At 40.5% G+C, this 24,897-nt stretch overlaps 1 protein-coding gene across 1 annotated transcript in view; it reads right to left on the minus strand.

The window, feature by feature from the left end:
- The window catches only part of RP1 (RP1 axonemal microtubule associated), a 179,895-nt gene that overhangs the window by 53,404 nt on the left and 101,594 nt on the right, over positions 1–24,897 (minus strand). Inside the window, exons 33-37 of the mRNA XM_053396145.1 lie at positions 15,672–15,891; positions 14,298–14,452; positions 8,324–8,537; positions 6,391–6,581; positions 3,328–3,538 (exon numbers count right to left, since the gene is read on the minus strand). Coding sequence (XP_053252120.1) covers positions 3,328–3,538; positions 6,391–6,581; positions 8,324–8,537; positions 14,298–14,452; positions 15,672–15,891 — 991 coding nt within the window. The remainder of the gene's footprint in view (positions 1–3,327; positions 3,539–6,390; positions 6,582–8,323; positions 8,538–14,297; positions 14,453–15,671; positions 15,892–24,897) is intronic.

Below are 24,897 nucleotides of genomic sequence, written 5' to 3' on the forward strand. Positions count from 1 at the left end.
AGCTGGGGGCTTGGTTTTTGTATCCCAGTGTAGTACGGAATAAATGGAAAATTTGGCCCCATCTGCACTGCACATTTAAAGCAGCATCATGCCAGTTTAAACAGTCATGGCTTCCGCCAAAATATCCTGGAACTTTAGTTTAGGGTGCTGAGAATTGTTAGGAGATCCCTAGTTTCTTCACAGAGCTGCACTTACCAGAGCGGTTTAGCAGTTGATCCCTTTTTCCTAGGCAACTCTGGGGATTGTCACTTTCTGAGGGAAATAGGGGTCCCCTAACAACTCTTAGGACCCTTAACAAACCACAGATTCCAGGATTCTTTGGTGGAAGCCTTGACTGTTTAAATTGGCATGATGCTGCTTTAAATATACAATGCAGACGAGGCCTTTATTTCAAGCTAAGTTACTGCTGGGTTTACATTCCCTTACCCCCCAGCATAGACCTCCACCCCCCCTCTCTTTTTATTTAAAAATATATGTCCATGGTAAAGCATTTCAAAATGGAGGGAATCTGGAATTTGCATAGGCACAAGAGAAAAGGGCCAGGAGAAATGGTCTACTGTGGTTTACGATTTCAGATCTAAGCACATGCATAGCACAATAAAAGCATGTGTCCACTCAGAAAGTCCCACTGAATTCAACGAGGTTTATTTCAAGGTCGGCGTGTAAGAACTGCAGACTTAGTAGAAGTCAGTCTCACAAAACTTGATGGGATTTACTTCTGAGTAATATGTTTAGGATCACTCTGTAAAACTGATTATGGAAAACACCACGAGAAGGAATAATAAGTAAGAATGATGACAGATGACACATTTAAGTACAGATAAGGGGGGAGGGTAATAAAAAAAAGTGCTTGATTCATTTCAAAACTTTTCTTACAGCTCCTATTATAAGCCTCTGCTATTCATATCGAGTAATACATAATAAAAAGGGATGAATTTAGATATTGTGACATTTCATGAAGTCATTCTTTAATAAGTCTGAGGTATATGTATAGAAAGGATTCTATCATGATTGAAGTAAGGATTTTAAAGGCCAATTTTGCATCGAAATGTGAGAGACGCTGGCACATGAGAGACGTATTGCTAATAATGATGGGCATCAAGAAAAGATATTCTGGTTAACTGTACTTAGCTTATTTTCAATGCACTTACTTTGAAACAGAGTATCAGCAGAAATTAGTGTGGAAAGAAAGATGGTTATTTGAAATGACATATTTCCCCCACTGAGCTGTGCCTTTCCGAATTTGGTTGGGGCGGGGGTCTTCTTTATGTCTTTCCCCCTATCATTGTGAAAAAATTATGCCATGCTCCTATTAAAACAGACCTACACTCAAGAAAACTTAGCATTTTGTAACAGTTTATTTGTTACTATTCTACTATATTTATTTTCTCACATTTATACTCCACTTTTCCTCTAACGTGCTGTGCATGGTTTCCCACTCTCTCCATTTTATTCTCACAACGACCCTGTGAGGTGGATTAAGGCTGAGAGATTGTGGCTTTGCCCAAGGTCACTCTACAAGCTTCATGAGCAGAGATTTAAACTGTGGTCTCTCAGGCCCTAGTCCAACACTCTAGCCACTATGCTGCAACTCTTCATTGTAATACAGAGAAAACAAAGGCAGTAGGGAGAAGCATGGTGAGCAAAAAGGAAGTTTCTTTGTATGACCATTACTTCAAGGATATTGTGCCATTATTTAAACGGTGATATTCTAGACTCGAGAGTAAAAGATAGTTCTGTGCTTGATGTAAAAGCAGATCAACGTATCATTTGAAAAACAAACAAACTTAAATTGGAATAAATATTGGAAAGTTTGCTTTTGAGATATGAAGCCAGGTCTCTCAGTAATTTGGGCAATTAAGTGATATATTAAAAATTATGATGATGAAATCATCATCACCTGTGGTTACTTAGAGGGTGGCTCCTCCTGTGTTTGATGCTCACTCCCTACTAAATAATAATAATAATAATTAATATATATATATATATATATATATATATATATATATATATATATCTCCTGCCTATCTGGCTGGGTTTCCCCAAGATGCTACTTAGTTTTATTAGATATTGGGCAGTGTGCAGAGGCTTTCTCACATCCTCCTTTCAGCCACAGATCATTGCCCACCTCCAGCTTCTACTGCATGTGTCAGAAATAGTAGTATGTGGGGATGCAGTTGTGTGTACATGCATGTAGGGGAGGAAATTGGCAGACAGCAGATATTCCCTTCCCCTTGTGCTTTCTGCTTGTGTAAGTGGCATTATCAAATCATGCTAAAATTCTGTGGAAAAGGACTGCCACCACATTCTAAACACATTTGCTCACAAGTCCCAATATTCAAGAGAGATGGCATCAGACATCCTAGATCACATCTTAGAACAGGGTGGACCAACATGCAGCCCACATATGGCCCACGAGGCATTTTTTGGAGGCCCTTGCTAAGTACCAAAGCTGCAACGAACAGGAAGTGACAACATGAAAGTCTTGCCCTCGTTTGCGACCACCGCAGGTCACCTGTCCCAGAGCAAAAGAGGAGAGAAGGGGGGAAAGGGGAAGAAGCATAGTTGTGTGTGTGTATATGTGCTGCATATGTTAAATCTATTAGTTGTGTGTTTAAATATATATATTTAATTAAATATATCAAATGTGTATACAGTGATACCTCAGGTTGAGTACTTAATTCGTTCCAGAGGTCCGTTGTGAACCTGAAACTGTTCTTAACCTGAAGCACCGCTTTAGCTAATGGAGCCTCCTGCTGCTGCCGCGCCGCCGGAGCATGATTTCTGTTCTCATCTTGAAGCAAAGTTCTTAACCTGAAGCACTATTTCTGGGTTAGCGGAGTCTGTAACCTGAAGTGTATGTAACCTGAAGCATTTGTAACCTGAAGCATTTGTAACCTGAGGTACCACTGTATTAAATAATATCAACTACATTGCAAACATTTTAATTTATAGTATGGAAATTTAATTCAGTCGGTGGCCCCAGGTTCTTTGTCAAAGAACTACAGCAGTCCACTTCATCTGAGAGGTTGGACCGTCCTGTCCTAGAACATGTGCAAAGGATTGCAGCATTTGCTTTGGCTGTAACCCCATGCATACACACAGTGGTATTTATTTCCTTGTGAACAGGCATAGGATTGTTCTCCTAGTTCCATATAGCAGACTATTTTTGGAGATGAAAGAATAGATGCTCTGAAAAAAGCACTTCCAACCGTCACTTTACAATAAGGTCAAAATCATTCTCTTGGAAGGTTGCACCAACAGCTGCACAGGGGCATCCAAGGTCTTCAGCCTTTGTAATAAAAAGAGAGAGCAGATTTCTCTTACCAGGAAAGGGATCCTGTTCGGAACACAATGCTGGCAGTTCAACACAGGTCTCTTCATTCGGTTTGAACCAACAGTCAAAATTTAGCCACATCTCTTGGTTGGTGCCTGTATGTTTCATATGCAGCATGGCTAAATGCCAAGACTCCTTTAGCAGAGCATGTGGACCAGATACTTGAATTTTGTAAAGGGAGCCAATGTTTGCCAGTTCAGCCTATGTGAAAGGAAAAACAAACAATTACCAAAACTTGCCTTTTGGATCAGCATAAAATAATTATTTGCCTGTCAGCTGTGTTTGATGTCTTAATGGTTTCAACCACTAAGGGCACAGCAAAACCTCCCCCTACTGGCAGAGGTTTGAGGTGCAGTGGGGCCACCACCACATCCACCCACAGTCCTGCTCCTCATGGTGGCTGTGTGGAAAGTGGGGGCAGGACAATCAGGCCCAGATTGGACAATGCCATGAGGCCAACACAAGATCCAATGGACCCCAGCTCAGCCCTTCCCTTTGTCCAGTTTCAGGGCTTTCTCCAGGTAGCTGTTGGTTGGGTACTCTGAAGCCAGCAGTCCCATGTGTTTCATAGATGGAAGGGGGAGTGCTGTGACACTTAGGTCAGTCCATTGGTTGAAGCTAGCTAGCAAAGCCAACAGAGCTAAGTGGAGAGACATTTCCACTTAGTTCAACCTTCCACCTCCCAGCCCAGCCTAACACTGTTCATGGATTGCTTTGATCTATAAGAGCAAATCATAGTACAAATAGGATTTAAAAATAATTATCAGCCTTTAAAATAATTATAAAAGTCCTGGTTAATCTTTCTATGCACAATATTGTTACAAAGGTTGGGTGCCACCCTCACTCTCTGCTGAGTGGTAGCAAGATTCCAGGGGGTTCCAGGCACTCATAGGGTGTCAGTTTCTTTGGAGAATTGAGGCATGGCAGAGACTGTCGTAGCCTTATGAAATATGGTTTATTCACCTATTTACACCTTCAGGCTGCACAGAGGGAGTGCAGATCTTACAGCATGGTCATTTCAAGATGGGGTTGTCCCCCACAGCAGTGCAGCCCTGGAGTCAAATGGATTTCTTCAGCCAGCCTTCAGCCAACCTATCCAAGATGGATCTCTGGCTTCGTTCTCTCCCTTCTTCCCAGAAAAACTTGCTAAAAACACTCTTTTCCTGTCACCTCAAACACCCCCCCATCACCTTGGCAACCGCTGTGTGTCTAGGCCCAATAATTCCTTTTCAGTCAGGCCATCAACACATTTTGTCGTGTTAATGCATCTATCCCAGGCGAGGGAGGCCCTGGCTTTGAAAGGAAGCTTAGTCTGTATTTTTCCAATGGCCTGCAATCTTCCCTACAATACTCCAAAATAATAAAAATCCTACCATTTTTTAATTTCTATGGTTTAGGTGGGTCCCCCCAAATCTATAACAATATTATTCACATGGACTGTTGTGAACAGAGGATGAGGTTTTCATCTGAATTAGATAAACAATAGAAAACTGAGAGTCCCTTCGTGCATCACATTTTTTACACCTCCTAAGATGTTTTCGCATTCTGCTGAAAAATATACAGCATAATTTCAACAAGCCCATATTTGCAAATAAATACTGGTATCACACATGCACAAGAATAAGGAACTCAAGAATTGGCTTCTGCAATACCCTGCTGTATAGACATATAACGTGTGGGAGAAAAAGCTTTATCTTTGCCTTTATGTTCTTTTGTGGGATTCTAAACAATGTTTTCATTTTATCTTAACACCAGGAAAATTAAAAGCTATTGATCCTTTGATTTATAATCTACCATTTAGACCCCTGTAAACAAGGCACTTTGATGTCCTGTTTTTATGAGAAGCAATCTAGCTGCAGTGATGTTAGCAAGGATTCAAGTGCTATTTTCATTCCTATCAGTCTTTTATGGAAGAAACATCTTTCCAGGGTGAACAGTAAGTAAAGTAGCTGAGATCAGCAGGGTCAATGTCAGCCCCCAACATACCTGAGCAACTGCTATCTCAATGGGCCCATCACTGTCCTAGCCAGACAGCACCAGACAGCTAGGTCTAACCCCCATTTAAATTCCCCACAATGCTCCCAACAGGGCATCATTCTGGGGTGCTGTGAGAAATTAGTAGGGTGACTAGATCCAGCTGCTTGAAGTGCTGCTGCTACCACTTGCTGCCAGCTAAGGCTTTCCAAGGCCCTTTCAAACCTGGAGGGAAGTTCACTAAAGAAAAAGCTGAGGACACATATTGGCAATTCACCAGTGCTTGGCATGTGTGCAAATGTGTCCCAGGTTGTGAAAAGCAAGTATAGTTTCACTTAAAAGGTGTCATTGTTTCTTCCAGTGGTGCATTACTGCCCCTGCAAAATTGCTGAGATCATAGTGGCAGTGGAATGGGAAGAGCCCCCAAAAGGAATTGTTTCATGATTCGACAGTTGCCAGTTTGTTTCCCGACCCAACTCAAGGCGCTCATGTTAGCGTTTAAAGCCCTGAACAAGTCAGGTCCCAAGTACCTGAAAGACCGTCTCCTTCCCTAGAGGCTACCTCAGGTGCTAAGATCTGAGAAGGGTGCCCTCTTGGTTGTTCTACTGCCTGCAGAAGGTTGGGAGTGATGGCCCAAGAGGTGGCATTCTCAGTAGCAGTCCCTAAGTTGGGAAACTGGCACCATCACTATACAGCTTTTGACAAATGCTTTGGATACTTGAGATGTATATTTTTTAGGACCCACCATATTGTTTTTAATTTTAGGTTGTTTTAAAATGCTTTTGATACTGTGTAATATTGTATTTTAATATAAATGTTGTGTTTCAATTACTGCAGCCCACTCTGGGACATAATGGTAAACAGTGGGTAATAAGTAGTAGTAGTAGTAGTAGTAGTAGTAGTAGTAGTAGTAATACATAGAATGAGTTCACTGATCTTTGGGACATCTTACAGCTTTAAAATGGCACACACATGTACACATGGTATAGCCCCCAAATCATCAACTCTAAGCAATGTCTTTAGCCTTTTTATTTTTGTTTCTTGTAAAAAAGAAAAAGAAAAAAGGAATACTTGATTACTTTGATTTCTGTTGCCGTTCCTGAAAACTGATGTGACAGCTTTTTGCGGTCTTGGTCTCCATAGAAAATGAAAGTCAAGTTTACAGGTTCAGTTTCAGTGTTCATATCAGACCCAATGATATCCATTATCCATAAACCAGAGGACTTTTTGTTGATTTGAGGATCTTTTGTGCAAGAGATCAGTTTTTTACCTTAAAAGGGAGTAATGACAAAATCAGTAATCGGATATAATTGGATCCAGTTTGGGTGGTAAACAAAAGGTGTGATAACTCACTTTAAGTTCTACTTATTTCAATTGGAGAATTTATATATGTATTTAACTTTTAAAACTTCAGCAACTCTGCCCCCTCCAAAAAGCTCAACAACCCTACTTAAATGTACCATACTTAAGATTGGCTAAATTTTACCCCAGTGCTATGTTGCTTTGCTACAGCCATGACAACAGTAGTATTGCACCTATAGAGTTGTCTTTAATAATTCAATACTATAATGTTTTCCCTCATAATTTTAAATCACAGATATAGAGTCCTTTTAAACTAATACCATTTGGGTTTCACTGTCCATTCTGAAGTTAATTATTAAGGAACAGACAGCATCCTTCAGAGTCCTAATTAATTGTTCTCATAGAAAACACCACTGCTCTGCAAATTCCACTATATCATCCACAAATACTCTTTAGTGTGAGAGACAATGACAGGTGTAGATAACAAATGGCTTCAACAAAATACTCTTGCAATCAGGCCATAAATAGGAACATGCTATGTGATAGTGACAAGTGAACATATAATAAAGCCTAATCTGCTCATGATCCTAGCACAGCAGGGTTGAATATTTGGTTTCTGTCTGCTATATCTGTACCATTAACCCTGCAGTAATAATATCTATTAATGTATTTTTGTTGTTCCCTGCAGGAGGGTTCCTGTGACTTTAACAGTTGCACGAGGCAGGAATACAACAGGTGATACTTTTCTTGGCTCAGGCACGTAGCTGTGGGATGAAATGTCACCCACTTAATTTGTTAATGAGACAAGAGCATCACCCTTTGGCTCTGTAGTCCCAGGGCAACTGGTAGTAGGATGTAAGCATTTTTTTTGGGCAGGGAAGGCAAAGCATGGAGTCAGACTGGTCTCCCCTTTGATGCCATTCTGTTCTAAGAGGCAAGGCAAGCAGCCTCTTAACAAAAGCCATTACCTTGCCCATGGAAGAGATCAGATTTTGCGTGTAACCTTTCCCCTTAAAAATCCAAATGCTTATTTTTTATTTGGTCATTTTGAGAAATCATCATTATAACTGGGCAATTAATAAATCCTATATAGATAAATATGTATGGTTCCAGATTCAAAAGTTCACAAGCTGCAAACTGCGGGATACTAGTTACTAATGCATTTTGTCTACCAATACTGTCAGCTATTAAATTTCACTGTATTGTGTATTTAAAATACTTTCTACGAAAAACAAAATACCATTACATGACAGCTATTAGATGGTGCAATATAAAAAATGCTTTTCTGTGCCAGCTATCAAATACAGTGGTTTTCAAACACAGTTCTGACTGGTGGGCAAGTATCTTCAAAAAAAAAAAAAAAAAAAAGCTTTTCTAGCACAGTTGATCTTCCTCTTCAATGTGCAGCCATACCAGAAGATCCAGTGTGTTTGGACAATCCTGTCTTTTTGCCCTGTGTAATGGCAGACCCCAAAGTATTCCAAGTGAAATGAATATATGCTTTAGGGCATCCCTGAATTTTCTGCAACACTCATTGTTATAGGAAGTGCAACTGAAGAAATAAACACTGCTGTTTTGGTTCTTTAAAATGATAATAAGAATAGCTACAAATCACTGGCAAAAAGCAACTGTCAGCTATCAAATGGAAACATGGTGAAGACAGAAGAAACTTATAGAACAGAGTTAGAATTGTTTCAATCTCATACATACCTATTGTTTCAATCTCACACACAGTGTCACAGATTCCCAGGTGAGTATCCAGCCAATTCCAACATGGGAAGACCCATTCTTTATCTGAGTTCTCAGACTTCTTAACTGTTACCATCTTCAAGTATATTCCAGCTCCATATCCTTCTCCATCATGTCCTATAACTACCTTTTTCAAATGGCTCAAGGAAACAGCCTCCACGAAGAAGGAATCCACCTGAAGAAGAGCTACTTTTTAATTTACAAATATTAAGTAATCAAGTCTAGACATAACAGTTTTGGGTGTGTGTGGAATTTGTATCGAGAACAAGATCTGGATGTCATGCCTGACTACTGAATCTTTAATTTAGTATATGTGCTGCCGAAGCGAGCACTGGAGATAAACAGAACAAATACAAATTTATACCTCTAAACCAACCAAAAATCAGAGGAAGCCCCCCTCACTCAGTCAACTTGATACTGAGGCCATGTGAGATTGTTCTCCACATTTTTCCATACAGAGGGCCCCTACCTTACTGGGAGTCATCCTCCTGGGCCAGACATCATCTAAATCTGCTCCTAGGCCTTGAGGGGGGAAGGATTGACTTAAAAGCAGTCAAGAGGCTCACTAACGATGGATATTCCAAAAAAGTACTACTAAGATTTGGTAGTCATAGAATCCCAACCAAAATCTTAAGGGAAAAGGCTCATTTAGCCCAAAAAGGAATTATTCCACGTCGACACTTTGAAGATATATCGCTCAGACCATTGATTGCATCTAAAAGACAGAACAAGTTGAACAAGGCCATCCCAACAGAAGCCGATATCTGCCCTACTCCCGTGGAAGAACCCAGTAGATGGGAGAAACCGCTGCCAGCTACCCGAGAAATCACGCAAGAAAAATCTAAGCTCCCAAATCATGCGATTGTAGCATCAATTAACAGCCTCGCCCTTGACACAACAGACTGGACAGTCCCAGAAGAAGAAGATCTGCTGAATAACTTTACCAACTTACCAGATAAAGAACAAACAAGCATACTCAGTAAACTGACGAAACTACAGGCCAGATTGACCGAAATTCACCAACAAGGCCAACAAAATGCAGTAGAAACAATACACAATCAAACCTCACACCTACCAGCCCTCTCCCCAAAATGCATAGTCAAAAAGAGAGCTACTAATGGAACTTTCAAATGTATAGATGCAGAGCTTCAAATCCAGCCTCCTTTAAAATATGAAATGACAAGGAAAAACTCCAGCAATGAGACCACAAATTCCTGGCTGAGATATCAAATACTAGCTCCAAACGAAATAGGTACCCCTTATTTAAGTACTACAAAGGATTCTAACATTGCCGAACAAAAGATGACCTCCAACAGACCTGACACACTGAGCTCAACACCAAATGAAACCAAAGAAATGGAAGTAGAGACCGAAAACAATCCTACTGTCCATAATAGCCCACCAACCACAGAAATCTCTCAGGAACAAGGAACAGCCAAGGAAGAAAATCAAGAAAGGGAGGAAATTCTAATTTCCCGCACTTTAAAAAAGAATCTAAAAGATCCACCATTATGTTCCCCACCGAAAGTAGCGACAAATGGCTGTATCGGCACAAGACAAAATCCCTCGCTGGACTCAATAACAGAATTAGAATGACTAAATGCTGTCAACCAGCCACCAACTCAAAAACGGATCCTACGCTTGCTGTCCTGGAATATTGCAGGGTGGGGAAACAAAGACGGAGACCCAGACCTAATGAACTTCTTTAAAGATTTTGAATTAATACTTCTACAAGAAACATGGTCAACTAGAGATATTAAAATCAATGGATTCTCCTCCTATACGAAACCCGCATTGAAAATAAACACGAAGGGCCGGCCGAAAGCAGGGTTCTGTTGTATGATCAAAGACAACTTAGGGTTTGAAATCAAGCAGTTAGAAAAATGCTTGCCACTTGCACAAGCCCTACTTTTAACCCAAAAAGACGATACTTTGCTACTTGTAAATGTCTATATCCCCCCATCCAAAAACAACACCAACAGTGAAAATTGGTCACAACTAACCTTTTATATAGAAAATTTGACCGATAAATACCCAAATGCCTCATTGATAATAGCAGGTGATTTTAATGCCAGAGTGGGAACCAACAATGAACAACTATGTAGCAAACTAAATTGGAATACTGATAATGATATCGCACATGCCTTGAAAATAGGACGATTCTCCAGAGATAGGGTTGTAAACAACGAAGGCTCACGCCTACTTGAATTATGTAACAACTTTAATTTGCAGATTGTGAACGGTTCAACAAAAGGCGATAGAAGCGGGGAGTTTACATACTTCTCCCCCCGAGGATGCAGTGTCATCGACTATATTCTTGTCCCTTATAATATTATAAATTCGATCATGGACCTCAAAATTGGAACGCGTACTGAAAGCGACCATCAGCCATTATTGTTGTCTATTAACTTAAAGGATGAAACCAAGATAACTAAGCACAATATTATAGAACCCTCTCAATACAAACAAATGACCCAATTAAAATGGTCCCAGGAAATGAGTGCAGTAGTGGGGCAAAAACTTACAGCCAACCTGAGAAAACAAGTATTATCCAACTTAAAGACCACTAATTCCTACAGCGATATTCCGAAAATTTATAATGAGATCTTCCAAATGTTCGTAGAACTTAGTACTCCACCTAAAGTTTGGGTACTTAAACATAGCGCTAGCCCTTGGTTTGACGATGAATGTTTCCAGCTAAAAAGAAAACTGCGCCAAACATTTAAAAATAATCGCACTAAACTAGAGCCCTCTTATCTTGATGAAAAAAGAAAATATCATTACATTCTGGCCGAAAAGAAACAGAAATATGCAACCCAAAAATGGCTACAATTACTCGACTCAATTCAGAGTAAAAATAACAAAGCGTTCTGGAACCTAGTGTACGGAGGATTGAAACCCGAAAATCAACTAACTCTACCACCAATTGCAGAATCCAAATGGTCCCAATATTTTACATCGGTATTTAACAATCTACACAGTGAACTTAAAGGAAATGAAACCACTAAAAATAAAATCAATAAACTCCAGGAGTGGCCAAGGGTAGAAGAAGAGGAAATTAGAGAGATAGTTAAAAATTTCAAATCGGGGAAATCTCCTGGGCCAGACGGTCTACCAATAGAATTATTTAAGACCTATATAGATTGGTGGGCAGAACCCTTAGCTCAATTGTTTACTCTCATAGATAAATATGGGATCATACCTGAGATATGGTTAAGATCAATAATTATCCCAATCTTTAAAAATGGCGACCCAAAAGAACCAAGGAATTATAGACCGATAAGCCTATTATCAGTGATAGGGAAAATCTACGCTAAGCACCTTTTATCTAAACTCCTTACCTGGATGAAAAATCTAAATTTACCAGGGAAAGAACAAATAGGTTTCTCCAAAGGTTGCTCTACATTAGACCATTGCCTTATACTTATGCATTTGGTTGAAAAATACAGATCTCAAAGGCAATCTAAGATATATGCTGCTTTTGTAGATTTTCGTGGTGCATTTGACTCAATTGACCGCCCAAAGCTGTGGAGGAAACTCGCAGAATTAAAAATTGATCAGCGCTTATTGATCCTAATAAAAAATTTATACTCTTCCAATATCTGTCAAGTCAAACTTAACACCAAAGGTCACCTTTCATCAGACATCCCAAACTCGAAAGGGGTAAAACAAGGGTGTATTCTTGCCCCCTTCCTATTTAATTTATTTTTATCAGATTTGCCAGATCACCTTCAAAAAATAGAATCACATGCCCCTAAACTTAATCAGAAACCAGTTTCTCTATTATTATACGCAGACGATGCTGTTCTACTATCATTAACGAGCTTGGGTCTGAAACGCCTTATATCTTCTCTGATCCTTTACTGCGAATGTAACAAGCTCTCTATAAATTACGAGAAGACAAAAATTTTGGTCTTCTCGAATGGTTGGAAATTAGAGAAATGGAAAATAAGAGGGCAGGAAATTCAACAAGTGAAAATCTATAGGTATCTGGGAATCTTATTCCAGAGCAATTTAGGGTGGGCAAATCATTGCACAAATGCCATAAAACAGGCAAAGTGCACCTCATCAGCTGTTGCCCGTTTTTATTATCAGAAAGGCAATCAATTTATTCCTGCGGCCAATCAGATATTCCAAACAAAAGTGCAATCCCAGATACTCTATGGAATCCCGCTATGGGTCCAAGCATATAATAGTGATCTAAAAAAGATTCACTCCAGCTTTCTGAGACGTATTCTTGGACTCCCAGCTGTGATCAAATATGAAACAATGTGTGCAGAAATAGGCATACACACAATGGAATATTGGGCCTGGTCCACCTCAATAAAGTACTGGTTACGCTGCCATTTTCGCTGCCCTCCATCAAGTCTGCTCGCTGATTTGCTCAAAGACTCCTACAAATCAAGATGGTATCAGTACCTCGAAAAAAAGATTGAATCTTTAGGCATCGAGCTGGAGCCCCTGTACAATTCTAATGAGCAATACATTTTCCATAATATCCTAACTAGGCTAAAGGATGTCGAGAGGCAAAATATTATGGCAGCTGTAAACAAAATTTGTTCGCCCATATTCTATGATTTAAATATCTTAGATAGCAGAGCCAATTACATCACCAAATTAATAATTCCAGCCCAACGTAGGGCTTTTATGCTGGCCCGTTTGAATGTTTTTCCCTCAGCATTTGTCAGGGGAAGATATCAAAACATCCCTAGAAATAAGAGATTCTGCAGATGTTCTATGAATGTCCCGGACACGGTAGAGCACATTCTCTTTCAGTGCCCATTGTACAGTACGCTCCGTCAACGCGTGCTGTCCCCTCTTCTGGGTGGTCTGGAGCCCCAACAAGGTGAATGTGTGGGATTCTGCCTATCCGACGTTGACCAAAGGGTAACGGCGGGGGTAGCCGAGTTTTTGGTAGCAGTCCTCCAAGGAGCAGGTTAACAAGGAAAACCACTGATTTTATATGTATATATATATATATGTATGTAGCCAACTGCTGCCTTTCTGTTTATATCTCAAGGCTTTTATATGTTTCTTTCTCTTTTATCGTTTTATTTGTATAATGCCTAATAAAGGTTTGAATAAGTAAGTAAGTACTGAATCTTTAAGCACTTCAAGTTATTTTCCAGATTGAGGCACATTGACTACTTAGTGAATACCATTTAACAATTACATTAAACTCCATCATGTTTCTCATACTCAGGAAATTATCCATCCCCCACGTGGTCCCTTCCAGATCTTGTTGGGCTGCAGCTTCCACATTTCTGACCACTGGTCTTGCTGACTAGAACTGATGAGTGTTGTAGTTAGCTGCGTTCTTAGTATCCTCGCCATTTTGCTAACCTTTTCATATCTATATCTATATCTATATCTATATCTATATCTATATCTATATCTATCTATCTATATATCTATCATCTCTATATATCTTCTTGGCTCCTCTGTGTTTCAATTCAGGACAGTTAAAAATAAAAGTTCCAGAGAGAGTAAGGTTCCTGTCTTTCTTCTCCTGCAGCCCTATTTTAGGATACTTCAGCTGACTATTTTTTTAAAAAGAAGAGTCCCTTGCTGGCTGGGACACACCATTGCTATGCAATACCACTCATCCAATACTCATCCAATCCAATTATAATAAAGGAGGGGGAAAGAACTGAGATTTCTCCCCATCTCTCAGCAGCTAGTCTTTCTTCAAGCGACGAATCTACTTGCTACCACTATGTAGCAAAGTGATAACTGTACAATGTAATTGTAATATTCTGTTGCATTTGGAAAATGTATAGGAGAATAAAATGAAACTGGAAACTGGGTAGTTACATGTAAGTAAACAACGAGGTCCATAATATTTACAAACCACTTTGTAATCAGGTTTTTTGTACCTTCTCCATTTCATTGCATTAAATGAGGGTTTGGGTGTTATTGTTTCTTGCTATGTTACCTTATTCCTTGTAAACTGTTCTCCTGCAGTGAAAGAACGTTGCAGTTTCCTGATACCTGTGTCACCTCTATCGCCATAAAGTATTACGTAAAGGTTTGCAAAGGTTTCTGCTCCCCATAAATCTCCAGTGTGTACAGAAACAACATATTTATGCACTGAGAAAAAGGAAAAATAGGAGAACAGCATTCAATAATACACTATTGCTTCAAAACTACAAAATTACACACAGAGAGACCTTGTATTTCAGTGCTGCCACAACAAAGTAAAATATCCAAATAAAGTAGATATAATTGATATCTACTGGTATTCAGAGATCTATAGCAATCATGATTATATATAGCCAATAAGGCATGGCATGGATTGGATCAGGCACAAAAGTAGTTTGAGGAATAGATGCATGAAGGCTTAAGGTTCTTAAGGGGACAGCTAGCTGAACTTAACTGTTCCAGGAACGAAAAGCCAAAGTGACAAAACCAGCCTATTTAACAAGTGAACCTGAACTAAATGCCCCCATGCCAGTGACACAATGTGGAGTAGGTGAGAAAACTGACCCACCAATGCCAAAATTCCAACTCAGCCCTAAAAAGTGACCAACAAGTCAGACTATGAACTAGGGATGTGGGCAGGTGCCACCAACATAGGAGAAAAGAGGCATAGCCAGAGCTTAAATAAGATCCACTGTCCTACCCTCTCAGGCCACAACTATGTCCCACAGCCCAATATATCAGACTGATAGGAAAAAGGAAAATAGTTTTTGGATAGGTTGAATAAGTGGGTAAGAGGTTTGAGGGTCTTAGAAGGAGAATAAGTTAAAGCTGTCTTCATATTTTAAACATAATCAAGAGTCAAATTCTGCAGCTTGTTCCCAAACCAGGAAATATAAGTCTTCACCACATTTCTATTTATAATTGCACCCGGTAACTTAATTAATTACAGCCCATACATTTTACTTGTGTTTGTACTTGGAAATGTAGGTAGCATTGTGAGAAATAAAACAATCCTTTTTTAAAATTATTATTACACAAGGAAATCATTCCTAATAATCACTTCAGCCATTCAAGTTCATGTAAGTGAAAGAATCCAGTGCTCCATGTTACAAAAATGACTTTCCATTACTCCCAATTATGTGCTTTATCTTTTGCCAGTATAATTCTAACTCTTTGGTTTGCACACAAAGTTGTGCATAGAGTATAACAATGGCCAAGCAGTTTCTCATTTAATTAAGAGGGATTTGATTTGAGTACTTGTGAAGCATTGCTTCAGATCCACAGTAATTTTCAAGCACTGAGAAATTTAACAAAATACTTAGTTTTGCTGCACTGATTTCTTTCAAATGTTAGTTCACCTTGTTCCTGTCTTCTCTGCTATTTTTACCTGGTAAAGGCTTCTGGTTCTCAGTCACTGCAGGGAATTCTTTCACCAGCTCTTGGTCTTCTCGGCTAACAGAAAACCAGCAGTTACAGTCAAAGTTCACTTCTTGATTAGTGTGCAGCTCTTCCATCTGAAAAGACTTCAAATGCCAACCCTCAAAGTCTGGCAAATCATCACAGCTGACCCGAATCTTATACACATCTCCAACATCTCCAGATTCAATCTGCAGTGAAGAAAAATGGAAGAGCAGGTTACCTGAGCAGAAGGAGGGAGGACACAATATAGATTTTTACAAGCTGGAGAAGATGCCTCACTATATTGAAAGCATGGTCTGAAGGCATATGAAGCCAACCACTTATGGAATGCTTTCCCCATTGAGATCAGGCAGGCACCAATTATGGGGCTTTTTCTGCCATCAGTTAAATACATGTTTGTTTACCCAGGCTTAAATACATGTTTGTTTACCCAGGCTTTCCCTGACCACCAGTACCATGGAATCATAGAACTGTAGAGTTGGAAGAGACCCAAAAGGCCATCTAGTCCAACTCTCTGCAATGCAGGAATTACAGATAAAGATAAAGAATCACTGGCAGTCCCTCACATCATGGTGCCTTAGGTGTTTCAATGCATGATAGATACCATTTCCTTGCCCCACAAAAAGTTAGGTTTTGTGCCTGATCATGAAGTATGTGAAGACTAAGGCTATATTTGTGCATTGCATTTTTAGGACAATGTTAAACTCTTTTAGTATATTAAACTCAAACTTTTTTGTTTTATATTATTTAATCAATATTTGTTACTCATAGTGGACATTACAGTCTCCCTGTGTTATTGATGGATTGGATGCTGGAACTGAAGGTTCTGTCATGACCTTGCTACTTCAATGGTGAAGGTCATTTTTGTTGCTACTGCTGCCGATAGTTAAAATGTCAAGAAAATCAATGTAATGTCTTTTGCTGCTCACCTCCTCCCTGGATTTTTTCAGTTTTTGTAGGCAGAGAAAGAATTGATGGTGAATAATGCCAAGATGAGAATACAGATATAGATAAGGAAAAATCATTCCCAATTACTTTCATCCTCCTTTGTATCAACATAGACAAGGCAGAAAGAACCACTCCCTTTTTGCAGCACTATCACTTTATTTCTTCATCCATATATTTTTTTCACTTACCCATATACCAGAATCATACAGTGGTGGAATCTACATACATATAAAAAACGCTGTGAAAATTCTTTTTTAAAAAACGTTTTGGAAAATATCTGGAATTTACCATAGCTCCCCAACGCCATCTAGGGCCATGTTTGTATATTGAACTGTACAACACATTTTAAATGCTTTATTTGTCACTGTATAGCTGAGTCCCATGTAACTCTGGTAGAGTACAGCGCTTCAGTTCACAGTAAGGGAATCACACATTGGAATGCTTCCTCTTAAAACCGAAAAAATCCTCTGCACATAGAAGATGTACATGCAAGATGCATGTGTTGTAACCATGGGGCATTTAAATGAGTTAGTCAGTGACTGCATATTTATACTCTTTAGAAAAGCAGTGAATGCCTTGTGGCAGGAAAGCTTGCCATGCATTTCACTGAAGCAGTTCATTCAATGTTCTTCAGGCTGGCCTGTTTATTCCACATCCATCCGGATTCATCTGCACAAAGCTTACATGCTAGTTAGACTAGGCCTAGCCTTTATTGAGCTATTGTTTTGTTTATAGAAGGAGCGGGGAACCTCTGGCCTGCAGACCAATCTTGGGCTACCAAGGGCTCCAATTTGGAAAGCCAGTCCACTTCCCCAAAACCATGTCCACCAGTGACATCAGCTGATGGGTGGCAGAACAGGGTTTAATCCTGCATTGGCTGCCCTGCCCTGCCCCCAGCAGGAAACAGGACTGCACAGCCTAGGCAGTAGGAATTAATCTTCTCTCATCTGCTGATGAGTGGAGATTTGGAGAGAGATCAGAGTGAGACTTTAAATCTCAGGGATTTAAAGGGAAAGCAGGAAGTTTACTGGGTTTTGCAATATTTGCATTTATTTACAACTATGCAAGTTGAGCATAAGGTGGAGGTTGGTAGCACTAACACGCCAACAGATGCTGCTCCCCCATTAAGTTCTAGGGTGGCAACTAACTCCATAGGATTTTTCCTGAGTGCAACTCAACCTTCTGTGCAACTCTGTCAGTTGCAGTCTCTGTTACCATCTGCACCTGATGACACCATTCCCCACAGAAAAAGAGGGACTGCCTGAGGAAGACGTGCCCCCAACAATTCCCCAACCATTAGGTCCTATGGAAGCAAATTGCTTGCACTTGGAGAATTGTTTTACATAATAAAGCTAAACCTGTCTGCCAAGTTTGATCACTCAGGCAGTCCCTCTGTCATCCCCAGACCCCAATCTTACAGGCAGTGGGGAGAATCCTGGAAAAGTCCTTTAGTCTGAACACAGTCCCACAACTAAGCAATAGGATTGATTATCTCACAAAATGTCTTGGGCCTCATATTGAGATGATACCAATGTTTTTAAGGACTGTGGTGTAACACAGTAAATGCCTCCCTAGTTCCCCTGCTACACTGGTTACCCAGGCCTGTTGCTAAAATACAGAAATTCAAATGACATGCAATGGATATAAAACAAGGGGGGAAATTCATAGCAGTAAGCACCTTAAAATGATCCCATAATAGTATAATACCAATTTCCATTATGTTGGTTTATTATATACTACTAAGAATGTTTTTCCTACTTTCTATTAGCTGAAAAATTATCTCCCAATAAGATTTCCAATGAATAAGGACCCCTGTTTTGCCCTCCTGAACCTAGGCAACAATCTTAAAGTTTTCTCAGCTTTGCTGGGATATGCCTCATGCAAACTTTCCTGTCTGACTACCAGACAAAAATTTGCACTTGTGGCTTGGCCATCAGGAAGCCATAGATATCCATGAATTTGCAAGACTATCATGATGTCAGCCATTTTTCTCTGGCTCCTATTGATAGTTTGATAGCAATCCATCTGATTAGTTTGACTGGCGGTTGCATCATCAAAAACTGCTTTATGAACAAAAGCTCAAACAGCCCAAACTTAGATGGCAGATTTTATGAAATTGGGAGTGCATCTAAATTTCACACCACGTGGATTAGTCACTCCTAATGCCACATCAGCCATTTTGCATATATGGTCAGGATGGATAAAGGGAGGTAAAAAGGTGGATTATTTTTCAGTCTTTCAGGGCATAGAATACGAATGAGTAGATTAGGAACTCTGATCTCCAATTGTATTCCAGACCAGCAAATTTAAATCTAACATATTTTTGTTCCAATTAACCTGAATGAGCTGGCAGATACATTATTAGAAACAATTGCAGCTACTGTCTCTTCTATGAACACCTTTCTTCAGTTCATCTGATCTTTGTTGTGGCCAGAGGTGAGGAAGTGGGTCTGTGGCTAGCATTCAGCAGCACCTTCTGAGTCTATGATACAATCATTTCCTTTTACGTCCCCTGACTCCACAAAAAATATTAGTCCACAATTTCTTTCTCTCCACTCTGTTCTTCCACTTGGGTGTTTTTAAGTCAGTTAAAATAACTGCACTTTGTTGTTTTGTTGTTTTGATTTACTTGGCTCCTGAGGATAAAGTTGTATGTTTCTGTTTCTCTATCAGTCTGCTATTTGATCTGCTCTTGAGAGCCTAATAAACTCTTTTATCCCTTTGATTCCCATTAGCCCCAAATTAACGTAAAGTAGCTTTTAAAGTCAAGCCAAGCAAATAGTTTATTTAAAAAACTCTAACATGATCTCTTTGAACTGATCAGAGTTCGATCCAATTTTTCAGTGCTCCACATGAGCTCTGTTTGTAGTTGTGCCAGACAACAAATCCTCATCATGTTCTAACTGCCCTCTTCCTCTGAACAAGTCTCCAGGCTGGTTGTAATAATTATGTCGACTAATCCATTAACCTGAGGAGGCTTCATGTTTACATCTTGAGCATAGCGAACAGCACCACCTCCATTTAGCTCAGCTTTACAGCCTGAGCATACATTCCCAATAAATTCAAGGGAGGTTACATTTCAGCAACTGTGCCTAGGACTGGCAGCATGCATTATAAAGAAATATCCATGAAACCAGAATGTTTGCATTTACTAATAAAACTGTTCCAGGACACCTTCATGACTGCTATGTGTCGCATTAACATGGCAACAGTCCTCATAAGCACTGGTTACATAATGAGCCACTGTCTGGAATTGCTTCTGGTTTTTCCCCCCACTGAAATAACAACACCTGAAAGCCAGTGTGCTAAAAAAGGCCACTGTGAGCAGAAAAGGCAGGGTTGCATCTCTCATTGGAAAAAAGCAAGATTCTAAGTGACACTGAAAACACAGAATGGTGTCTTGAAATCTTATAGCTTTATATTTTCATGGCTGGGGTGTTCTTTTCCTGAACCAAGTTGACATCTTTGGCTACCTCTCAATATGCACAAGTTGCCCCATTTCACCCCACTCCTACTAGCCACACTCCCATGAGAACCATCTCCATCTCCAAGTATTTTGGAGTATTACATTTATACCTTGTTTGCTCTCCCCTCCAGGTAGTGCAGGGTTGCATACATGGCTATTCCTCTGCACTAATTTTTCCTCACACAGCTTGCTGTTGTTTATTCGTTTAGTTGTGTCTGACTCTTTGTGACCCCATGGACCAGAGAACGCCAGGCACTCCTGTCCTCCACTGCCTCCCGTAGTTTGGTCAAACTCATGTTAGTAGTTTCGAGAACACTGTCCAGCCATCACTTCCTCTGTCGTCCCCTTCTCCTTGTGCCCTCAATCTTTACCAACATCAGGGTCTTTTCCAGGGAGTCTTCTCTTCTCATGAGGTGGCCAAAGTATTGGAGCCTCAGCTTCAGGATCTGCCCTTCCACTGAGCATTCAGGGCTGATTTCCTTAAGACTGGATAGGTTTGATCTTCTTGCAGTCCATGGGATTCTCAAGAGTCTCCTCCAGCACCATAATTCAAAAGCATCAATTCTTCGGTGATCAGCCTTCTTTATGGTCCAGCCCTCACTTTCCCTGATAGAAAGGCTTTACTGAAAGATAGTGACTGGCGTAGCAGGCATCCAGTGAGCTTCATCACTGAGTTGAGATTTAAAACTCCATCTCCCCAGTACAAATCCACCACTCTTACCATAAAACTATGCTTTTTTCCCAGCTAGAACTCACTGGAACTCAGTTCCAGCACCTCTCACGTGAACGCCATTGCCATTATAAGAGAACAAGGGAAGCATTCATGGTGAGTTCTGGCACCTCTTTTTCTAGAAAAATAGCACTGCTCTTCACTGTCAGGGAACACTTCATATCAGCAAATGCAATACCTCATTGCCCATGGTGGAGAACTGTCAAACTCATAGATGAGAGTGGACAAAAGCTTCATGTTCATGCGGAGATCTGTGTATGCATTCAAGGTTCCTATGAGCACTTAAGCTGCTGGATTGGTGCCAAATATATGTTCAAACTTAAGCAAATCAACACCCACATATTCATGGAAATAATTAGAAATCAAATTTATGGATCAAAATGAGGCCTGCCATTTTTAAGAAGCTGACTCTCTATAAACAGTACTATATTATTTGTATGTGAATCCTGACTAAGTGCTATCGTACTGAATCCAGATCTTTGTTGTTCTTCTGCTCCTGCATATTGCTTTGCTGAATTTGCAGTCTTCTGTTAATTGCAACATCACACAGCCATTCCCATGGCAACCAGTTTTGCTGCCACAAATGGGAATAGGTGAACTCACGCAACAAAAGCCTATGATCATTCAAACAGCCTCAGCAATAAGGTATAAAGAGGGCAACCAAGCCTTGATGTTGCTTAAATGGTTTGGAATAGAATGGCATCTCAAGATTTTCATGCCGCAGCTATTGCTCTTAAATTTCAGACTGGCTTTGTGAGCTGTCAGATACTTGAGCTGCACAGCCAGGGGTAGCTCTAGAAAACAATATTTAGGGAGGAGGGGAGAGACTAGAAAATGCAAGGTACAGTATAAGGGAGGGGGCAAAATCTCTGTATTGCGCATGCAAGATTAACATGCAGAAAGCTTGTTTGCTTATTCAGCGGTTGCAATTGTTCTCATGGAGCTGTGCCAGTATGGGGAGGGGAGGGGCAGAGAAAAAAAATCAGGAAGGTCACATTCCCATGTGTGTGACCATCTATTTTAAAAAAGAAACAAAAACAAATTTGTGCATAAAGAATATTGGCCAGCATTACTGGATTTGCAAAGATTTTATGCAAATAATCACAAAGGGAAAAAAAGTACTCATGTTATCCTGCTGTTCTCTGGCAAAGTAATGTAGCACACTACTGAAGAGCATGAGCTCTGAGCTATGAAATTCCACATTCTTAGCTCAACTGTGAATACAACTGGGAAAGGGGTCGGGATAGGCAAGCCCTTACCTCTCATGCCTCTCCTCCCAATTTGTAATATGGAGATAAAATATGGACTAGATGACTTTTGGGGTTCCTTCCAACTCTGCAATTCAATGATTGATCCAGTTGCCTGGTGATGCTCAAAGTTCTGGGCCCATGGCAGGCATCACTATTGGGCCCTGGCAGGTGCCCAAGGATACTAGGTACAGATGCCAGCCCTGATTCTGCAGTTTACTAAAATATGTGCTTGCTTAGAATGCTACAGAATTACTAAAGTATGTGCTTAGTTAGAATGCTACAGAAACACAAACTCTTGCTACTATTAGTCAACTGTATCACGAGACATTTAGGAACCAGATGCAGTAGGATCCCACTATGTTGAATGTTGCACATTCATGCTCTACCATGACTGAGGGCAAAACAATTACAAAGTGTCTGAAAAACTAGCTTTTCCAACAGCCTATTGCTCTATTATTGAAATGAGGCATTCTCCCCAACAGACCCCTGCTGTAATAGATTCCACTCTGAGTATGCTATAAAGGTCAGATGGGACTTGAATTAAATTGCTTCACTGTTTGAAAATCTACCAGCAAAGGTAACAAGCCAGACTATGTTTTCTACTCCAGTGCCCCCAATATGAGGCTATGCAAGGAAAGACTCTTGGTGAAGCAGTCAATCAAAAATAATAAGAAAAAATGTTCCAGGCTTCAGCAGGGGAAGAGATGCACAGGTATTTGGGGAAGAGCTGTAGCTCAATGAAAGAGCATCTGCTTTGCATGCAGAAGGTCCTAGGTTCAATCCCCACATCTCCAAGTAGGTCTGGAAACCACTCCTGAAACCCTGGAGAGCTAATAACAGTCAGTGTAGACAATATTGAGCTAGATGGAGCAATTAGGTTTAACTCAATATAAAACAACTTCCTATGTTCCTATTCAGCAATTGGGCAAGGAAGCCACCAATAGTGAACACAGCAAAAGTACTCTGAGCAATAATTCCTAGACACAGAAACACAGGAAGCTGTGTTATACTGAGTCAATAGGTCTATTATGCTCAGAAATGCCCAAATTAACCGACTGCAGATTTCAGACAGGGATCTCTCCCAGTCCTACATGTGAATGCAGAGAATTGTATCAGGAACATTTTGTGAGAAATTTTATACAGTCAAACATAACTGTGCATAATTGCCAGTAAAGTACAACAGTAAAGGACAACAGAGCTGTAAATTTCTAGAGAAGACTGTGTGGTGCAATGGGTCAGTCCGTCTGGCTGTTAAGCAGAAGGTTGGTGGTGCAAGCCCACCCAGTGATGGCTGTGGGCAATATTCCTGCACTGCAGGGGGTGGGACAAGAGGACCCTTGGGGTCCCTTCCAACTCTACAATTTTTTTGAGTCTATGATTCTATGTCACCTCCCCTCTTCTCCAAGGAGCGGGGAAGTAAGGGTTGTTTCCTGCCTCCCCTCCCTCCTATGTAAGCCAGTGGCGTAGCGTGGGGGTGCAGGGGGGGCCGTCCGCACCAGGTGCAACATCTGGGGGGGCGCTCGCACTCACAGCTCTCTGCCCCTACCTGGCTCACTCTCTCTCTCTCAGCGCTGTCACAGATTTCGCAAAAAAATCGCTATTGTCACACGGATCCTCCTCCTAGCCAATCAGGAAGTGGGATCCACTTCCTCATTGGATGAAATGCGAATGCATGCAATTGGCTGAGCTGCCGAGCAGGAGGCGGGAGGACTCAAGGAGACGCGGGGAACTGAGTAGAAGCCGCCGCTGCAGGTAAGTCTCTCTGCATTGAAAGGGGGCACGTTGGTCATTCTGCATGTTGAGCTGACCAGATGGATTGAAGTTTGGTTGGTTCAACAGTGACGAGACAGATTTCGATCCATATGTAGCTGCTCATTTACGATGGTTGTGAGCGACATATAATAGCATGGCCCATGCTAGGTTACTACATTTGTAGATTTGTATTCATAGACCTGCTGAAAATGTGGAGAATGTGTAATGCATGTTCGCACTCAATAAAGTGTTTGAAAATAAACTTGTATTTAGATGCATTTTACTTTAATTACATCAGTATTTTCATAACAAACAATACATGTGCTTAGGGGGTAAGGGTTTCTTTAACTAATCTAGTGGAAGAGACTTGAGTGCTAAAATCCACGGGTTAGGGGGCGCAAATTACTTGCCTTGCCCCGGGTGCTGACAACCCACACTACGCCACTGATGTAAGCTCAGCACATGTATGAGGCTGGAGCTCCCAAGCCCAGAGTCCATGTTTGAAAATACTTTTTTGTATTTTGTAACCAAGAATATCTTATCCGTGTTGTTTCTGCTGTAGCATTGAACAATGCATGGGCAAGTAAAGCATTTACACTTATTTAAGTTTGTGGTCTATTCACTCTGAGAGGGGTAGAGGTGGAGGAGCTCAATTGTAAATGCTTAATACAGTGGTACCTCAGGTTACATACGCTTCAGGTTACATACGCTTCAGGTTACAGACTCCGCTAACCCAGAAATAGTGCTTCAGGTTAAGAACTTTGCTTCAGGATGAGAACAAAAATCATGGTCCGGCGGTGCGGCGGCAGCAGGAGGCCCCATTAGCTAAAGTGGTGCTTCTGGTTAAGAACAGTTTCAGGTTAATAACGGACCTCTGGAATGAATTAAGTACTTAACCTGAGGTACCACTGTGTAGGAGAGAAGAATCTAACTGTGAACAGTTGTGGCACAAAATCAAATAGATAGTGGCTCTTCTTCTGAGCTACAACCCAATACAATACAATGGAAGTTAAATGCCCCTAAATGGGAAATTAAAAGGATAGCTCCC

The sequence above is a fragment of the Podarcis raffonei genome, chromosome 7 (genome assembly GCF_027172205.1).
Source record: "Podarcis raffonei isolate rPodRaf1 chromosome 7, rPodRaf1.pri, whole genome shotgun sequence".
Taxonomy (NCBI): domain Eukaryota; kingdom Metazoa; phylum Chordata; class Lepidosauria; order Squamata; family Lacertidae; genus Podarcis; species Podarcis raffonei.